We start from the raw sequence: 17,762 nt of genomic DNA on the forward strand, positions 1-17,762 counted from the left end.
TTGCAGGTACTACCCTCACCTGAGACTTAGGATCAGTGCTGGATCCAGGGCCACAGGGGATCTGGTGGGGAGCTTCCAACACCATAATCATTCCAACACCAAGACTGCCTACTTTAGCCAAAGTAACAGCACCTCAGCTTCCACTCCCGATTCAGTTCATCTCCTGCTGAAGTCCTAGCCCATAAGCTAACTGTAGAGATGCCTACTCCAATGTTGACCTGGCTCATTCCCTACCTTTTACCCTCCAATAAACCTGAACTCACCCAAACAATAAACAATTTCTACACAATCTGTTTAGACTAACATTTTGGACTTCAAACTATTTCTCACCATTCAGCATTTAAGTCAGCCAAGTAATTCCACACGGCCTCATACTTACCTTCATCTGAGTTTGTCTGTCCCATGGGCCTTCTGATGGGGGTCCCAGACACAACGACAGATGACGCACGGCCATTGTAAGCAACAGGTAAGTGCAACCTGGGAGTGGTACATAGAAATATAGTTTAAACTCTGCCCATCTCCACATTGCAAGACTTTATTTTGTGTCCATGGATGTTGCTCTATTAATCTTAACTAATCTCTGGCATGTGTATGTCCTGGGTAAGATTGAACATGGGTCCCTCACAAGTTGATGTATGTTGGAGAGGTTGCTCAGCTCAACTGGAAAAACAGCCAATAGCAAATTTCGACTGGTCTCAGTTGGTTTCACCCAGAGGTAACTGGTCCAGCTAGTTCCTGTTGTGTGGCTATGCCAGCTCACTGTGCTGTGTAAGCTGCTGCCTGCGATGAAGATTGGTGTCATCATCCATTTAAAATAGATTACACTCCAGGGTCTGCTTGGTCAAGTGGTGGGTGGGGGGGGGGAACCACATTAAACAAATAGAGAAAACTGAAGAAACTCAGCAAGTCTGGCAGTATCTGTCGAGAGAAATGCCGTTAACATTTTGAGTCCAGTATGACCCTTCTTCAGAGGAAAACCACTTATTGATTTAACCCAAAGCTATTTTTGTTGTTAACAAGATATAGTGTGTTGCATGTTAATGGTTAGTTACAGGTAATAGTGATTTCATGACAGAGACTTTGATGAGAGCGAGATGTTAGGTCTCATTCTTTTGAGATCATGAGGTGTTTGCTCTCAAGTCCGTATAGAGCCATATGGCATGGAAACAGACCCTTCGGAACAACTCGCCTATGCTGATCAGATTTCCCAAACTAAACTAGTCCCACTCGCCTGTGTTTGGCTCATTTCTCTCTAAACCTTTCCTATTCATGTCCCCGTCCAAATGCCTTTTAAATGCTGGAACTGTACCTGCATCTATGACTCCCTCTGGCAGTTCAATGCAAATATGCACCATCCTCAGTGTAAAATGTTGTCCTGCAGGTCCCTTTTAAATCCTTCCCCTTTCATGTGAAACCTATACCCTCTAGTTTTAAATTATCTCATTATCGTAGGTAATGCTTAATGTACACCTCACAACGAATCCCTTCAGACCAATATGCAACAGTTTCAACTGGATCCATGAGGAATGACTGTAACTGTGTTGAAAGCCTAGTTGGAACTCCCAACATATTCAGTTGACACTGGTATTTGATCCCCTAGACTTTAACTAGAAACAACTGACTTGTTAATTGGCTCGACTGAAACTAGTAATCTTATCTGCTGGGTGCAATGGATTGAGTTGATACACTGAGCGATTTAACTGCGGCAGCTTCACTCCTGTGGATGTCTTTTCCATGTGCATGTCTCTCTGGGTGAATAACGTTCTCATATCAGCCTGAAATTTGCCATTTGTTCACTAAAATCTGTGTCCCCATGTCCAATTTTCTTCTTGTAGTTTGAGCTACATTTCCAGAAGTATCTCATCCTCTTACTTTATAAATCTTTACCAGAATACCTTCCATGGTCAATATCACAAATTTCTTCAGCTTCTCTTTCTAAATCCTTGATCATTTCTGAATTGCCTTCAGAGCATGAACATTATTGGGCATAACACTGGACACAAATAGACCAAGGTTCTTAACTACGTATCTCAAACATTAGAACATAACAGTTGAGGCTAATTTTATTTTCTATCAAGGATAAACACCCCAATCCATGTCAACTCCTTGGGCAACATGGTGATTTGTTAATTAGAAATAATCTATCCACCTTTATACATTTCAGTTAAAAGCTTTTAATACCATTTTTTTATGAAGCCAAGTCTCACTATCGGCCATTGATGGGATTCAAACTCACGTCCACAGAGCATGAGTCTGGAATATCGGATTCAGTGCATCAGTTCAGGAACAATTCCATTGTGCCATTGCTTCCCCCTACAGTCAGTTGTTGGGATTCACATTAGCACAGGCATCAAAGAGGCATCAAAGACTGCCATGGATAAGATTGGGGAGCTGACTGACCACTGACACCCAACGCTGACACTGAAACATCCCAGAGTGAACAATCGAAAATCCAGCTTTTGTATGAATATGGAATTGCCAACACTGTAGGAATGTCCTGGAATCTCCAAGATTGAAAATTATTCTTGAGGATATTGCTGAGAAAAATCAGACGTTTTTAGAAGTAATGTATACCTGTCATCCTTTGAAAACCTTTGAGAATTTGTTCCACAAACAATGACGTTTGGAGATGGCAGGTCTTCAGGAATACGTCTGACCAGACTTGGCAACCTTTACTTGGAAACCTTCAACCAGGCACCAGAGTCCTCCAAATAGCCACAGCAGAGCTTTTTTTTATTCATTTGAGGTATGTGAGTGTCATCATTTATTGCCATCCCTAGTTGTCATTGAGAATGTGAGGGTGAGTTGCTTTCTTAAATCAATGTGCTGTAGGTAGACCCACAATGCCATTACGGTGAGAATTCCAGGAGTTTGACCCAGCAACAGTGAAGGAATGGCAAGATATTTCCAAGTCAGGATGGTGAAGAACTTGGAGGAGAACTTATAGGTGCTGGTGTTCCCATATGTCTACTGCCCTTGTCCTTCTACTTCGAAGTGCCCGTGGATTTGGACCCACGGGAGGATTACAAAATCATCACTCACCAGTTAGGCATGAGAGCATTGTCCTTTCCTCGAAACATGATTCCAACATTTGTTGCATGATGAAGGGATGAATAAAAATCTGTGTAATCCCCTGAAAATAAAACACATTAGTAAAATACAAAACAACTGTCCACTTAATTTAGTTGATATTTTACTTCTCTGTTGGTCTTTGATTCACAGTGCATAAAAAAAACCATCTATTTCCTTCCCACAAGCTGCACACTGCTATGTTTGGAGCAAAATAGCCTGGAACCCTGCCCTATCTTGTTTGACTGACGGTTCAGGGCACGTTCGTCTGCTCTCTGCTGCCCCTCACTGGACAACATGAAAAGCAATTTCCAATCCTACATATGCTCCAGAGAAACAAAAGGCTGACAATAGCCAATAGCCCAGAGGTCTACATGATTCCAACAGCAACCGTCATGAAAATATCTGAAGTGTTGAGTTTGTCAAATTAGTGGCATTAACGTTAATAAGACACAACCTGACCAGGAATACCTTGTGTGGGAGAGCATGGAGACATGTCTCTAGGGGCAACAGGTTGGGGGGGGGGGGGGGGGGGGGTGTGTGTGTGTGCAGAACATTGTCTTTTGCAAAGATGTGCGTGACGTCTGTGCTCCGGGCTGAGGGGAGGGCAATAGGAGGTCAGAGGAGTGGGTACAAAGAGCTGCTGGGATGATGAATCAAGGTCTGGGAAAGACGGTGTCCTGCTTTAGTGGGATCCAGACTCAGGCAGCACTGCCACTCATTCTCAATGACCTTGCAAACATGGTTGCATAGGGCATTCCATTCCAGATGAGATTCCAGTTCTTGAGAGCTGGTTTACACAGAGTGGGGCCGATATCCATGTGGCTATTGATTTGGCAACCAAATCCATTCTGGGTGATGTTGCCCACCTGATGGAGTCTTGGGGACTCTTGGTGTCGTTCAGTGTGTTCTCACTTGGCCACATACCCTCCCATTCAGGGTTAGACTCACTAGAATCATAGAAACCCTACTGTGTGGAAACAGACCATTCAGCCCAACCGTCTGAACACCTAAACCTATTCCCCTACCCAATTACTCTACATTTCCCCTGACTAATGCACCTAACCTACATATCCCTAAATACTATGGGCAATTTAGCATGGTCAATTCACCTAACCTGCACATCTTTGGGCTGTGGGAGGAACCGGAGCACCCGGATGAAACCCACATAGACACGGGGAGAATGTGCAAACTCCACACAGATCGTCACCTGAGGCAGGAATTGAACCTGGGTCCCTGGTGCTGTGAGGCAGCAGTGCTAACCACTGAGCCACCGTGACACCCAGTAGGGACATCAAGCGTCACTAAGGATCAGAATCCCCACAGGTCCCCAAACCAGGACCGAGGAACATCTGAGTACAAGGTGACCAATAATCTCATCATAAGTAGAAGCAAACAGGTTCGGTGGTGAGCCTTATCAGCAGCAAGCACAGGAGAGAAAGACTCTGCGATTGGACAGGAGCAAATAGTGAGGGAGTTCCTGCTAACTTTGAGTTAGTCAGCAAATGTGGAGTAAAGAAAACTTGTCATTATTAAGAAAACGGATTTCTAGCAAATTAATGTGAAACCTCTAGCTTTGGGCTGATATGGTCTGAGGCTAGTTTCTGGGGAACGTTTAATGGATGCACCAGTAATGAACACTGTCAAACTTGTTAAGGCTAAATCGGAGATGCAGTAACAATAGTAACAAACTGTTCAAAATCTTCCAGTTTTGTAATGGAAATTAATAAAACATGACCTCACCAATCTGCAGAAGGTATGTTTAAGGTGATGGCATTTTATATTTAGAAGTGTGTCAGTTACTTTGGGGAAAAATACTTTTGTTACTCACTTAAGCCTGTTGTGTTGTACTAATGTAAATACTGGAGTGCCTAGGAATTCTAAGTTTTTCCTTGTGTGTTGTAGTTTCAAATTTAATAGAGTGGTGGTGATTATCGAAGATATTTCTGAATTCTTCTAATTCTGCTTCTGTGAGAGTTGTAATGTATCACATACCAACAAAGTGCAGATGGCAATGTTACCATATGACTGTATCATCTGATAAGTGGGTTAGTGAGAATGAAAAGGGACCCCCTGGAAATCAAACTGTGCCCCATTTCCAGCATCTGCAGTATTTTGCCCTCCTGTTATTTTCCTCTATGTCTTGCAATTATTAAGTATGACTGGTTACAATTTAAAATAAGAAAATACTTATTATTCAGTGACAACTTTTTGTTGTTATCAAAGCTAATTGTGCAGAAAAAAATAGCACATTCTTGCATGCAAATGGGTTGATTCTAATTCCCTGGAAGCTTTTCAGCCATTTTTGAAATTTGAAGTGAAACCAGGAACTGCATTCATAGAATATTCCACGACTAGTTCAAGACGTAATCATTGAACATGGGATTATTATTTATGCTCCTTGTTGTTACGTACAAATCTGTTACGAGCTGTTGCTGCCTGGACACTACATAAGGCCAGATTAAAGGAGTAGAGCAGGTTGCACAGTGTGAACAATTAAGTTGTGTGTAATTGTCTGATGAAGTCTTGGTTGTCCAGTGTATGATACAAAACTGTGTTTTCAATGGACTTTATATATAGAGGCATAGAGCATAAAGAAGAAGATTTGCTAACAGAAACAGAATGTGCTTGAGAAGTTCAGCAAATCTGGCTTCATCTGCTAAAAATGAAAATGAAGGAATGTTTTGAGTCCAATTATGACTGCGTTTGAACTGGCTTTGCTCAACCAGTATAAAAGAGTTTGATACCATAGTGACTATGGTTCCTGATTCAGGGCACCTGTAGGATATGAAGAGGAAGGTTAAGTATGAGGGGGGAGGTCAATAAGGGGCCCTGGTACAGGGAAAGAATAAAACCCATGATTTCTCTCTCAATGAGCGATTACTGTAATGAGTGGAACAGTAGGTCAGCAGTTAGTACTGCTGCCTCACAATGCCAGGGACACAGGTTTGATTCTGCCTTTGGATGACTATGTGGAGACACAATCTCCTTGTGCCTGTGTGGGTTTCCTCTCACAATCCAAAGATGAGCAGGTTAGGTGGATTAGCCATGGGAAAAGCAGGGTAACAGGGATAGGGTAGGGGAAGTGGGTCTGGGTGGGATGCAGTTTGGAGGGTCAGCATAAACTCGATGAGCTGAATGGCCTGCTTCCACACTGTAGGGATTCTAATATGATGTATAATGTGAGAAGTTTCTGTGTGCGGCAGAATGAAGGGGAGGGGATGTTTAAACATCCCAGTTTAAAGGAATGTGGTGAGAGCAGCTGAATGATAAGGAATTCTACAATTACCTTTCCAATGTGCAGTGTGGCCAAGGTTCAAATCTTTTAGATGTGCTTGTTGTTGGTCAGTTACTGCATTGGGCAGAAACATTGAACTTGGGGCATCAGGGGTCTATATGTTCCAGTGACACTGGGCAAGGCAGAGAGTGACTCTGCTGTTACCCTGTCTCCAGCCTATCAACTGAGGCTCCATGCTGGGACTGCTGGGTTGATGACACCACAAGCTTTGGGAATTCTCAGATTAGGCCCATTAAGATAACCTTGAAGGTAATGCTTCCTCAAGATCTACTTTCATGATATTGTGGCCGAGTTAGAGAAGGAAAACAATCCCACCTGGTGGAAACTTCAAGGGGCTGGTTGGGACAGGCTGAAAGAGTCATTCTTTTTCCCTGCATTTCTGTAAGTTTCAGTCCAGGAAAATTCATTACATGGGATTTAGAACATAGTAATTGGCCATTTGACCTATCAGAGCCTAAATAGATCTCCTCTCTGTCAATTGAAATGTATTTCTAGATTTAACATACCGATCTGCGCAGGGAGATGCATGGTGGCTGAAGCCTGGGGTACAAATGCTCTGTAAAATAATAAAACAAACGTTTGTATATACACATACATAGACCCAATGAGAGCAAGAGGTGACATGAGAGGCTTTGTTTTTACACAAAGCCTCTAACTCTTCACTCAAGGTCAGAATTCATCATCAATCCCATTTCAATTCCTGCATTTAAATAGAACATGTAACAGTACAGCACAGTTCCTTTGGCCCTCGATGTTGTGCCAGCCTTTTATCCTACTCTAAGATTACACTAACCTACATACCCTTCATTGTACTAACTTCCATCCAAGAGTGACTTAAATGTCCCTAATGTATCTGACTCTACTACCACTGCTGGCAGTGCATTCCACACACCCACCACTCTCTGGGTAAAGAACCTATCTCTGGCATCTCCCCTAAACCTTCTTCCAATCACCTTAAAATTATGCCCCATAATGCTTTCTCCTATCCTCTGTCCCAGAGTTTGCTGGTGCAGGGCAGAGAAGAAAAGTATAGTGGGACTCGGGGCTTTCATGGATTTGTGTTTCATTTCTATTTCTAGAGGTTTCTTAAGAGAGTGTGGAGACCCCATCCCTCAGGAACAGACAGCAGTGTTCAAATGACATGGTAACAAGGCGAGAGTGTAGTCTCCTGGATACAGTAACACCATCAAGATATGAGATTGTTGCTTGTGGTCAGCCACTGAGGAATGTGGAATCTGAGGGGAAGGCAGACAGAAACCTGACGGAGGCTTGAAGTGATGTAATTCTCTCCCAAGTCAAAAACCTTTCCAAGGAGATTTCACACCCAAGAGAGCACTGGGATCACTACTGACCTAAATACTAATCAACGGTTAATTGTACGAACTTTGGATAGGGCATATCTTGGTAGCAGCTTCACCCATGTTCAAACATTGTATTTCTTTCAGAAGTTGCAGATTATGGGGCATATTGTGACCCTTCTGTATTTCTGCACTCTCCTACAGCATTATAACCATCCAAAACTTCAGCCCTCTTCCAATTCTGGCCTCTCCAGCATTGCTGCTCCACCATTCGTGAACATGCCTTCATTTCTGCCGGTCCTCAGCTCCTGAAATTGCTCCTTAAGTATTTCCATTTCTCTTTTCTCCTTTAAGGCACACCTTAAAATCTACCTCTTTGACTAAGGTTTGGGTCACTTGCCCTGAAGTGGCTCAGTGTAAACCGTTGTGTGATAATGTTCCTTTGATGCTTTGCCCTGTTAAAGACACTATCTAAATGGAGCTTGTTGTTGTAAGGAGTTATGCAGAAAATGCAGAATTTGTTACTTGGCCCCAGAGCAACCTACCTACCTACCAACCAACCCCTGGTCACTCAACACACATCAGGCACCCAGCATTCATCCAAGCTAATCAACACGAGATTTAAAAGATTAATTTTAACAGCATTCAGTAAAAGCTTATTGTGGCCGGGTTGACGTAATGATTCCTTACTTTTGCCTCAGTTCTTTGTTATCCCGCAGTGTTGCTTCACCAGCCGACAGGAGCTGCTGCAGAAAAGCTCGAGCTTCCCTCCAGGCTTCATGGCCAAGAGCCATGAAAGAGTTAAGGGTCGGCTGCAACACAGACATAGACAACGTTTGACAGCCATTGGTTTCTTACAAGTGCAGGAATATAGTACAGGCATGGTGGGCAAACAGTCTCCTTCTCGAGCAGATCATTCCATGTTTCTAACTCATTATCATTGCTGGTAACTAAGTCACTGGAAATGTTCTGATGTACAGAAGAAATCTCCACACATTTGCAATCATTTGGGAGATTTGCTAGACCTTTAGGCTGTACTTATATTGTTGGGTGTGCACCATTGCAAGTCAGGGTGAGACCATGCGCTGGGTTTTTAGGAGTGCGTGTGGTCCCTCAGATTGAGTGTAGCCCTTGCTCATAGCAGGGAACTGCACAAAGAACAAAGAACAGAGAACATTACAGCACAGGAACAGGCTCTTCGGCTCCCCAAGCCTGCACCGATCCAGGTCCTCTACCTAAACCTCCCGCCCATTGCTAAGGATCTGTATCCCTTTGCTCCCTGCCCATTCATGTATCTGTCTAGATACATCTTAAATCCCACTATCGTGCCCACCTCTACCACCTCCACTGGCAAAGCATTCCAGGCCCCCACCACCCTCTGTGTAAAGAACTTTATACGCATATCTCCCTTAAACCTTTCCCCTCTCACTTTGAACTCATGACCCCTAATAATTGAATCCCTTACTCTGGTGAAAAAGCTCCTTGCTATCTATCCACCCTGTCTATACCTCTCATGATTTTGTAGACCTCAATCAGGTCCCCCCTCAACCTCTGTAACTCTCTCTGTATGTCAATTTTCTCCAGGACTTTTCCATTTACTGTATAGTTTGCTCTTGATTAGAATCTTCCAAATGCATCACTTCACATTTGCCTGGATTGAACTCCATCTGCCATTTCTCTGGCCAACTCTCCAAACTATCTGTATTCTGCTATATTCTCTGACAGTGTGCTCAGTGGTTAGCACTGCTGCCTCACAGCACCAGGGTCCCAGGTTCAATTCCAGCCTTGGGCAATTGTCTGTGTGGAGTTTGCACATTCTCCCTGTGTCTGCGTGGGTTTCCTCTGGGTGCTCCGTTTTCCTCCCACAGTCCAAAGATGTGCAGGTTAGGTGAATTAGCCATGCTAAATTGTCTGTAGCATTAGTTAGAGGGAAATGGGTCTGGGTGGGTTACTCTTCAGAGAATTGGCGTGGACTGGTTGGGCCGAAGGGCCTGCTTCCACACTGTTGGGAATCTAATCTAATCTTCACTATCTGCAATTTCGCCAATCTTAGTGTCATTTGCAAACTTGCTCATCGGGCAACTGATACCTTCCTCCAAATCATTTATGTATATCACAAACAACAGTGGTCCCAGCACGATCCCTGTGGTACACCATTGGTCACAGGTCTCCTTCCACCACTACTCTCCATCTCCAGTTCTCTATCCATTTAGCTAGAACACCGTGGACCCCAAGTGAGTTCACCTTCTCCATCAGCCTACCATGGGGAACCTTATCAAAAGCCTTACTAAGGTCCATGTGTATGGCATATCCAGCCTTTTTCCCATCAATCAACTTTGTCACCTCCTCAAAGAATTCTATTAGGTTTGTTAGACATGCCCATCCCTGCACAAAACCATGCTGCCCATTACTGATAAGCCCATTTTCTTTCAAATTTAGAATAGATCCTATCCCTCAGTATCTTCTTCAGCAGCTTCCCTACCATTGACATCAGGCTCACTGGTCTATAATTACCTGGAGTATTCCTGCTTAAACAAGGGGGCAACATTAGCAATTCTCCAGCTCTCCGGGAACTCATCCTTGTTCAAGGATGCTGCAAAGGTATCTGTTAAAGCCCCAGCTATTCCCTCTCTTGCTTCCCTCAGTAACCTGGGGTAGATCCCATCCAGACCTGGGGACTTGTCTACCTTTTAGAATACCCAGGTCTTCCGCCCTCCTTATGCCAACTTGACCTAGAGTACTCAAAGATCTATCCCTAACTTCAACATCCTCCATTTCCCTCTCCTCGGTGAATACCAATGTAAAGTATTCGTTAAGAATCTCATCTATTTTCTCTGACTCCATGCATAACTTCCCTCCTTTGTCCATGAGTGGGCCAACCCTTTCTCTAGTTGCCCTCTTGTTCCTTATATATGAATAAAAGGCTTTAGGATTTTCCTTAACACTGTTTGCTAAAGATATCTCATGACCCCTTTTCGCCCTCTTAATTCCTTGTTTCAAATTGGTCCTACATTCCCAGTATTCTTCCAAAGCTTTGTCTGTCTTCAGTCGCCCAGATCTTATGTATGCTTCCTTTTCCCTCTTAGCTAGTCTCACAATTTCACTGGTCATCCATGGTTGCCTAACCTTGCCATTCCTATCCCTCATTTTCACAGAAGCACGTCTGCCCTGCACTCTAATCAACCTCTCTTTAAAAGCCTCCCACATAACAAATGTGGATTTGTCTTCAAACAGCTACTCCCAATCACATTCCCCAGCTCCTGCTGAACTTTGCTATAGTTGGCCTTCCCCCAGTTCAGCACTCTTTCTTTAAGACCACTCACGTCTTTGTCCATGAGTATTCTAAAATTAATGGAATTATGATCACTATTCCCAAAGTAATCCCCTTTGGGAAAAGTGCACTTGGAGTCTTTTAATGCTGGGAGCTTGCAGCTACCACACAGCCCTGCCTGACTGTGGTCAGCCACACTTTGTGGTGTGTTGCCTGGCCAGTGCCAGGGTGCAGGACATCTCCGACCGGCTTGAAAGGATATTGGAGCGGGAGGGAGAGGATCCAGTTGTTGTGGTCTACGTTGGCACAAACAACATAGGCAAGGCTAGGAAGGAGGACTTGTTTGGGAAGTATGAAGCACTAAGAAGGAAATTGAAGAACAGGTCTTCGAGGGTCATAATCTCTGGATTACTGCCTGAGCCATGTGCTGATTGGCATAGGGATAAGAAAATTAGGGAAGTAAACATGTGGCTAAGAGATTGGTAGGGGAAAGAGGGATTCCATTTCATGGGACATTAGCACCTGTTTTGGAACCGGAGGTATCTGTACCAACGGGACAGTCTCCACCTGAACCGATCTGGAACCAGTGTTCTGGCTAAAAGGATAAATAGGGTGGTGAGTCGGGGGGAGGGAATGAGAAAGCAACAGGGAGTATGGAGTCAACTAGAAAGATAAGCAGCAGGTTAGCAGGTGTGCAGGGTTCAAGTTCGAAGCAGACTAGGAATGAAGCAAAAAGGAAGGATAACTTAGGACATATCACTAGAGGTGATGGAAATCCTGAGGATATGAAAATTAACATTAAGGTGCTTTACTTGAATGCTCGTAGTATTTGTAACAAAGTAGATGAATTAACAGCACAAATCATTGTGAATGATTATAATGTGGTAGGCATCACAGAAACATGGTTACAGGAGGTTCAGGACTGGCAGTTAATCATCCAAGGATTTACAATTTATTGAAAAGACAGGGAGGTGGGCAGAGGGGGCGGGGTTGCCTTGTTAGTTAGGAATGAAATGAAATCTATGGCTTTGAATGACATAGGGTCAGATGATGTGGAGTCCGTGTGGGTGGAGTTGAGGAACTACAATGGCAAAAAAACCATACAGAGTTACGTACAGATCTCCCAGCAGTGATCAGGACCAAGGGGCACAAGACGTACCAGGAAATAGATAGGCATGTCAGAAAGGCAAGGTCACGGTGATCATGGGGGACTTCAATATGCAAATGGACTGGGTGAATAATATTGCCGGTGGATCCAAAGAAAAGGAATTCATGGAATGCTTACAGGATGGCTTTTTGGAACAGCTTGTAATGGAACCCACAAGGGAGCAAGCTATTCTGGACTTAGTACTATGTAATGAGCCAGACTTTATAAAAGATCTTAAAGTAAGGGAACACTTAGGAAGCAGCGATCATAATATGGTAGAGTTCAGTCTGCAGTTTGAAATAGAGAAGGCAAAATCAGATGTAATGGCGTTACAGTTAAATAAAGGTAATTACAAGGGCATGAGAGGAACTGACAAATATCGACTGGAAGCAGAGCCTAGTGGGGAAGACAGCACTGCAACAATGAGTTTCTGGGTATAATCAAGGACACAGTACAGAGGTTCATCCCAAAGAAAAGAAATATTATCCGGGCGAGGATTAGACAGCCATGGCTGACAAAGGAAGTCAGGAAATATATCATAGAAAAAGAGAGAGCCGATAAGGTGGCCAAGAGCACTGTGAAATCAGAAGATTGGGCAGACTACAAAAACAAACAGAGGATAACAAAGAGAGAAATAAGGAAGGAGAGGATCAAATATGAAGGTAAGCTAGCCAGTAATATTAGAAATGATAGTAAAAGCTTCTTTCAATATATAAGAAACAAATGAGAGGCAAAAGTAGAAATTGGGCCACTCCAAATTGATGCAGGTAGGCTAGTGATGGGAGATAAGGAAATAGCTGAAGAACTTAATAAGTACTTTGCATCAGTCTTCACAGTGGAAGACATGGGTAATATCCCAACAATTAAGGACAGTCAAGGGGCAGAGTTGAGTATGGTAGCCATTACAAAACAGGAAGTGCTAGAAAAGCTAAAAGGTCTAAAAATTGATAAATCTCCTGACCTGGATGGGCTACATCCTAGAGTTCTGAGGGATTTGGCTGAAGAAATAGCGGAGGTGTTGGTTGTAATCTTTCAAAAATCACTGGAGTCAGGGAAAATCCCAGATGATTGGAAAAATCGCTGTTGTAACCCCCTTGTTCAAGAAAGGATCAAGACAAAAGATGGAAAATTATAGGCCGATTAGCCTAACCTCGGTTGTAGGTAAAATTCTAGAATCCATCGTTAAGGATGAGATTTCTAAATTCTTGGAAGTGCAGAGTCGGATTAGAACAAGTCAGCATGGATTTAGTAAGGGGAGGTCATGCCTGACAAACCTGTTAGAATTGTTTGAAGAGGTAACAAGTAGGTTAGACCAGGGAAACCCAATGGATGTTATCTATTTAGACTTCCAAAAGGCCTTTGATAAGCCTTACGGGAGGCTGCTGAGTACGATGAGGGCCCATGGTGTTTGAGGTGAGCTACTGGCATGGATTGAGGATTGGCTGTCTGACAGAAGGCAGAGAGTTGGGGTAAAAGATTCTTTTTCAGAATGGCAGAGAGTGACAAGTGGTGTCCCGCAGGGGTCAGTGTTGGGGCTGCACTTTATATATTAATGATCCGGATGAAGGGACTGGGGGCATTCTGGCAAAGTTCGCTGATGATACAAAGTTGGGGGACAGGCAGGTGGTACTGAGGAGGTGGGGAGACTGCAGAAAGATTTAGACAGTTTAGGGGAGTGGTCCAAAAAATGGTTGTTAAATTCAATGTGAGCAAATGCGAGGTCTTGCACTTCGGAAAAAAAATACAGGCACGGGCTATTTTCTAAATGGTGAGAAAATTCATAAAGCCAAAGTACAAAGGGATCTGGGAGTGCTAATCCAGGATTCTTTAAAGGTTAATTTGCAGGCTGAGTCCGTGGTTAAGAAAGCAAATGCAATGTTGTCATTTATCTCATGAGAAAGTGAGAACTGCAGATGCTGGAGACCAGAGTTGAAAAGTGTTGTGCTGGAAAAGTGCAGCAGGTCAGTCAGCATTCGAGGAGCAGGAAAATCGACATTTCAGGCATAAGCACATTCCTGAAGAAGGGTTTATGCCCGAAACGTTGATTTTCCTGCTCCTCGGATGCTGACTGACCTGCTGCGCTTTTCCAGCGCCACACTTTTCAACATTTATCTCAAGAGGGTAGGAATGTAAAAGCAGCGATGTGCTACTGAGACTTTATAAAGCTCTAGTTAGGCCCCATTTAGAATACTGTGTCCAATTTTGGGCCCCACACCTCAGGAAGGACATACTGCCACTGGAACGTGTCCAGCGGAGATTCACACGGATGAATCCTGGAATGGTAGGCCTAACATTCAATGAATGGCTGAGGATCCTGGGATTGTATTCATTAGAGTTTGAAGGTTGAGGGGAAATCTATAGAAACTTATAAGAAAGGGTGGCTTAGAAAGGGTGGACACTAGGAATTTGTTTCCATTTGGAGGGGATACTAGGGCCCATGGCACAGCCTTAGAATTAGAGGGGGTCAATTTAGAATGGAAATGAGGAGACATTTCTTTAGCCAGAGAATGGTAGGCCTGGGGAATTCATTGCCACAGAGCGCAGTGGAGGCCGGGACATTAAATGTCTTCAAGTCAGAGATTGATAAATTCTTAATCTCACAAGGAATTAAGGGATATGGGGAGAGTACGGGGTAAGTGGCGTTGAAATGCCCATCAGCCATGATTGAATGGCGGAGTGGATTCGAGGGGCCGAATGGCCTTACTTCCACTCCTATGTCATGGTGTTATGGACTGCTCTTACAACTTGGAAACAGTGAGAACTGCAGACGTTGGAGATCAGAATGGATAAAGAATGGAGGAGGAAAAAGCACAGTTCAAACAGCATCAGAGGAGGAGGGGCTGAAAGGTTCCAACCTGAAATACTGACTGCTCTTACAGTTTGCTACTGGTGGATCAGAAGTATTTACTGGGTGATGACCCACCTATTAGACTGCCCATGACACATCTCCCATAGATGTTCTGTCCTGAGGAGGCTCCTCACCCAGTGCAAGTGATACTGTCACCAGGATCTGCATTTTTCTGAGATTTGATTGGAGGGTGGCTCATATTTGGAGAGGTTGCTGGGAAATAGCAGGCAAACTGAGGTCAATCAATATTAATTATGTGCATTATGGACCTATCAAGGGATATCAACTCAACAACAAGGGCAGTGCCCATGAACCATCAAGGTGAGAGTGGAAGCTAGGCTGACATCACACAATGGAGCGATGATAGTCACAGGGCTGTAAGGACACAAACCTGCCCACAGCAGCCCCAAGTGCAGTCCCAAAATGTCCGAGGGAATGTTAGAGAGAGCCCACAGTGATCTGAGAAACGCAGCTGTCTCTAGGACCATGTCCAGACGGCTGTGGGCTCTCTCTCACAGTCTCACAGGCATTAGCAAGAAATTGTATAAATGCAGGAGAAGCCTCACAAAGACAGTTCACTCAATTGATTCCTGGGAATGCAGAGGTTATCTTACAAGGAAAGGGTGGACAGGATGAGCCCGTATCCAAGATTTGAGAAGAATGAGAGGTGATCTTATTGAAATGTGTGAGAACCTGAAGGGTCTTCACAGGGTAGATGCTTTGAGGAAGTTTAACCTTGATAGAGAGACGAGAGTTAGGTAACACATTTTAAAAGTAAGAGGCTGCCCATCTAAGAGTGAGATTCAGAATTTCTTTCCTCAAAATGTGGTCGTTCTGAAGAAATCTCTTCACAGAGACTGGCACTGGTAGAGCCATTCAATATTTTTAGATTGTTCTCAATGTTCAAGAGAGTCAAAGACGTTGCAGATGGACAGGAACATGGAGGCATCAGAACAACCAGATCAAATCAAACAACCTCCTCCCACTCTTAATTCAAATGCATGTTTTTTTGATTCACTTGTGGGACATGGGACTAATAGACTAACAGAATCTTAGAATCCCTACAGTTTGGAAACAGGCCCTTCAGCCCAACAAGTGCACACCGACCCTCCGAGAAGTAACTCACCCAGACCCATTCCCCTACCGTACAATCCTATATTTGCCCCTAACTAATCTACTGAACCTACACATCCCCGAATACAATGGGCAATTTAGTATGGCCAATTCACCGAACTTTCACAACTTTGGACAGTGGAGGAAACCCACACAGATACTAGGAGAATGTACAGCACAGAAACATACCCTTGAGTCTAACTAGGGTTGGCAGGGTTAGAGGATTTGGGTTATAGAGACAATCTGAATAGGCTGGGACTGTATTCCCTGGAGAGTTGGAGGCTGGGTGGTGACCTTATAGAGGTTTATAAAATCATGAGGGGCACTCCCTGGGGTGGGGATATCCCAACTTAATCTAGTCCCATTTGCCAGCACTTGCCCCAAAGCCCTCTAAACCCTTCCCATTCATATACCCATCCAGATGCCTTTTATATGCTGTAACTGTACCAGTCTCAACCACTTCCTCTGGTAGCTCATTCCATAGACACACCACCCTCTGGGTGAAAAGGTTGCCCCTTAGGTCTCTTTTAGATCTTGCCCCTCACCCTAAAACTATGCCCTCGAGTTCTGGACTCCCCAACCCCAGGGACTTCCCCTCACGATTTTATAAACCTCTATAACGTCATCCCTCAGCCTCCAACACTCCAGGGAAAACAGCCCAAGCGTATTCAGCCTCTCCCTATAGCTCAAACCCTCCAACCCTGGCAACATCCTTGTAAATCTTTTCTGAATCCTTTCAAGTTTAAACAACATCCTTCTGATAGGAAGGAGACCCGAATTGCACGCAGTATTCCAAAAGTGGCCTAACCAATATCCTGTACAGCCGCAACATGATCTCCCAACTCCTGTACTCAATTCTCTGACCAATAAAAGAAAGCATACCAAATGCCTTCTTCACTATCCTATCTCCCTTTGACTCCACTTTCAAGGAGCTATGAACCTGCACTCCAAGGTCTCTTTGTTCAGCAACACTACCCAGGACCTTACCATTAAGTGTATAAGTCCTGCTCTGATTTGCTTTTTCAAAATGCAGCACTTTGTATTTATCTAAATTAAACTCCACCTGCCACTTCTCAGCGCATTGGCCCACCTGATCAAGATTCCATTGTACTCTGAGCTGATCTTTTTCACTGTCCACTATGCTTCCTATTTTTGTGTCATCTGAAAACTTAATAAGTATGTCTCCTTTGTTCACATCCAAATCATTTATATAATGATGAAAAGTAGTGGACCCAGCACCGATCCTTGTGGCACTCCACTGGTCACAGGCCTCCAGTCTGAAAAACACCATCCTCTATCTTCTACATTCGAGCCAGTTCTGTATCTAAATGGCTAGTTCTCCCTGTATTCCATGAGATCTAACCTTGCTAAACAGTCTCCCATGAGGAACTGTGTCGAATGCCTTACTGAAGTCCATTTAGATCACATCTACCACACTGCCCTCTTTGTTACTTCTTCAAAAACTCAATCAAGTTTGTGAGACATGATTTCCCACACACAAAGTCATGTTGACTATCCCTAATCAGTCCTTGCCTTTCCAAATACATGTACGTCCTGTCCCTCAGGATTCCCTCCAACAACTTGCCCACCATCGATGTCAGGCTCACCGGTCTATAGTTCCCTGGCTTGTCCTTACCACCTTTCTTAAACAGTGGCACCATGTTAGCCAACCTCCAGTTTTTCGGCACGTCACCTGTGACTATCGATGATTCAAATAT

The 17,762-nt window shown here is 43.9% G+C and overlaps 1 protein-coding gene across 3 annotated transcripts in view; it reads right to left on the reverse strand.

The window, feature by feature from the left end:
* fah (fumarylacetoacetate hydrolase (fumarylacetoacetase)) overlaps positions 1-17,762 on the reverse strand; it is a 62,187-nt gene that overhangs the window by 32,003 nt on the left and 12,422 nt on the right. For all 3 annotated transcript variants that reach the window (XM_072564857.1, XM_072564858.1, XM_072564859.1), the window contains 4 exons: positions 8,356-8,477; positions 6,874-6,923; positions 3,043-3,133; positions 380-477 (listed from right to left, as the gene is read on the reverse strand). In XM_072564857.1, the coding sequence (XP_072420958.1) occupies positions 380-477; positions 3,043-3,133; positions 6,874-6,923; positions 8,356-8,477 (361 nt within the window). The remainder of the gene's footprint in view (positions 1-379; positions 478-3,042; positions 3,134-6,873; positions 6,924-8,355; positions 8,478-17,762) is intronic.

Source organism: Chiloscyllium punctatum, chromosome 48 (genome assembly GCF_047496795.1).
Source record: "Chiloscyllium punctatum isolate Juve2018m chromosome 48, sChiPun1.3, whole genome shotgun sequence".
Classification (NCBI taxonomy): Eukaryota; Metazoa; Chordata; class Chondrichthyes; order Orectolobiformes; family Hemiscylliidae; genus Chiloscyllium; species Chiloscyllium punctatum.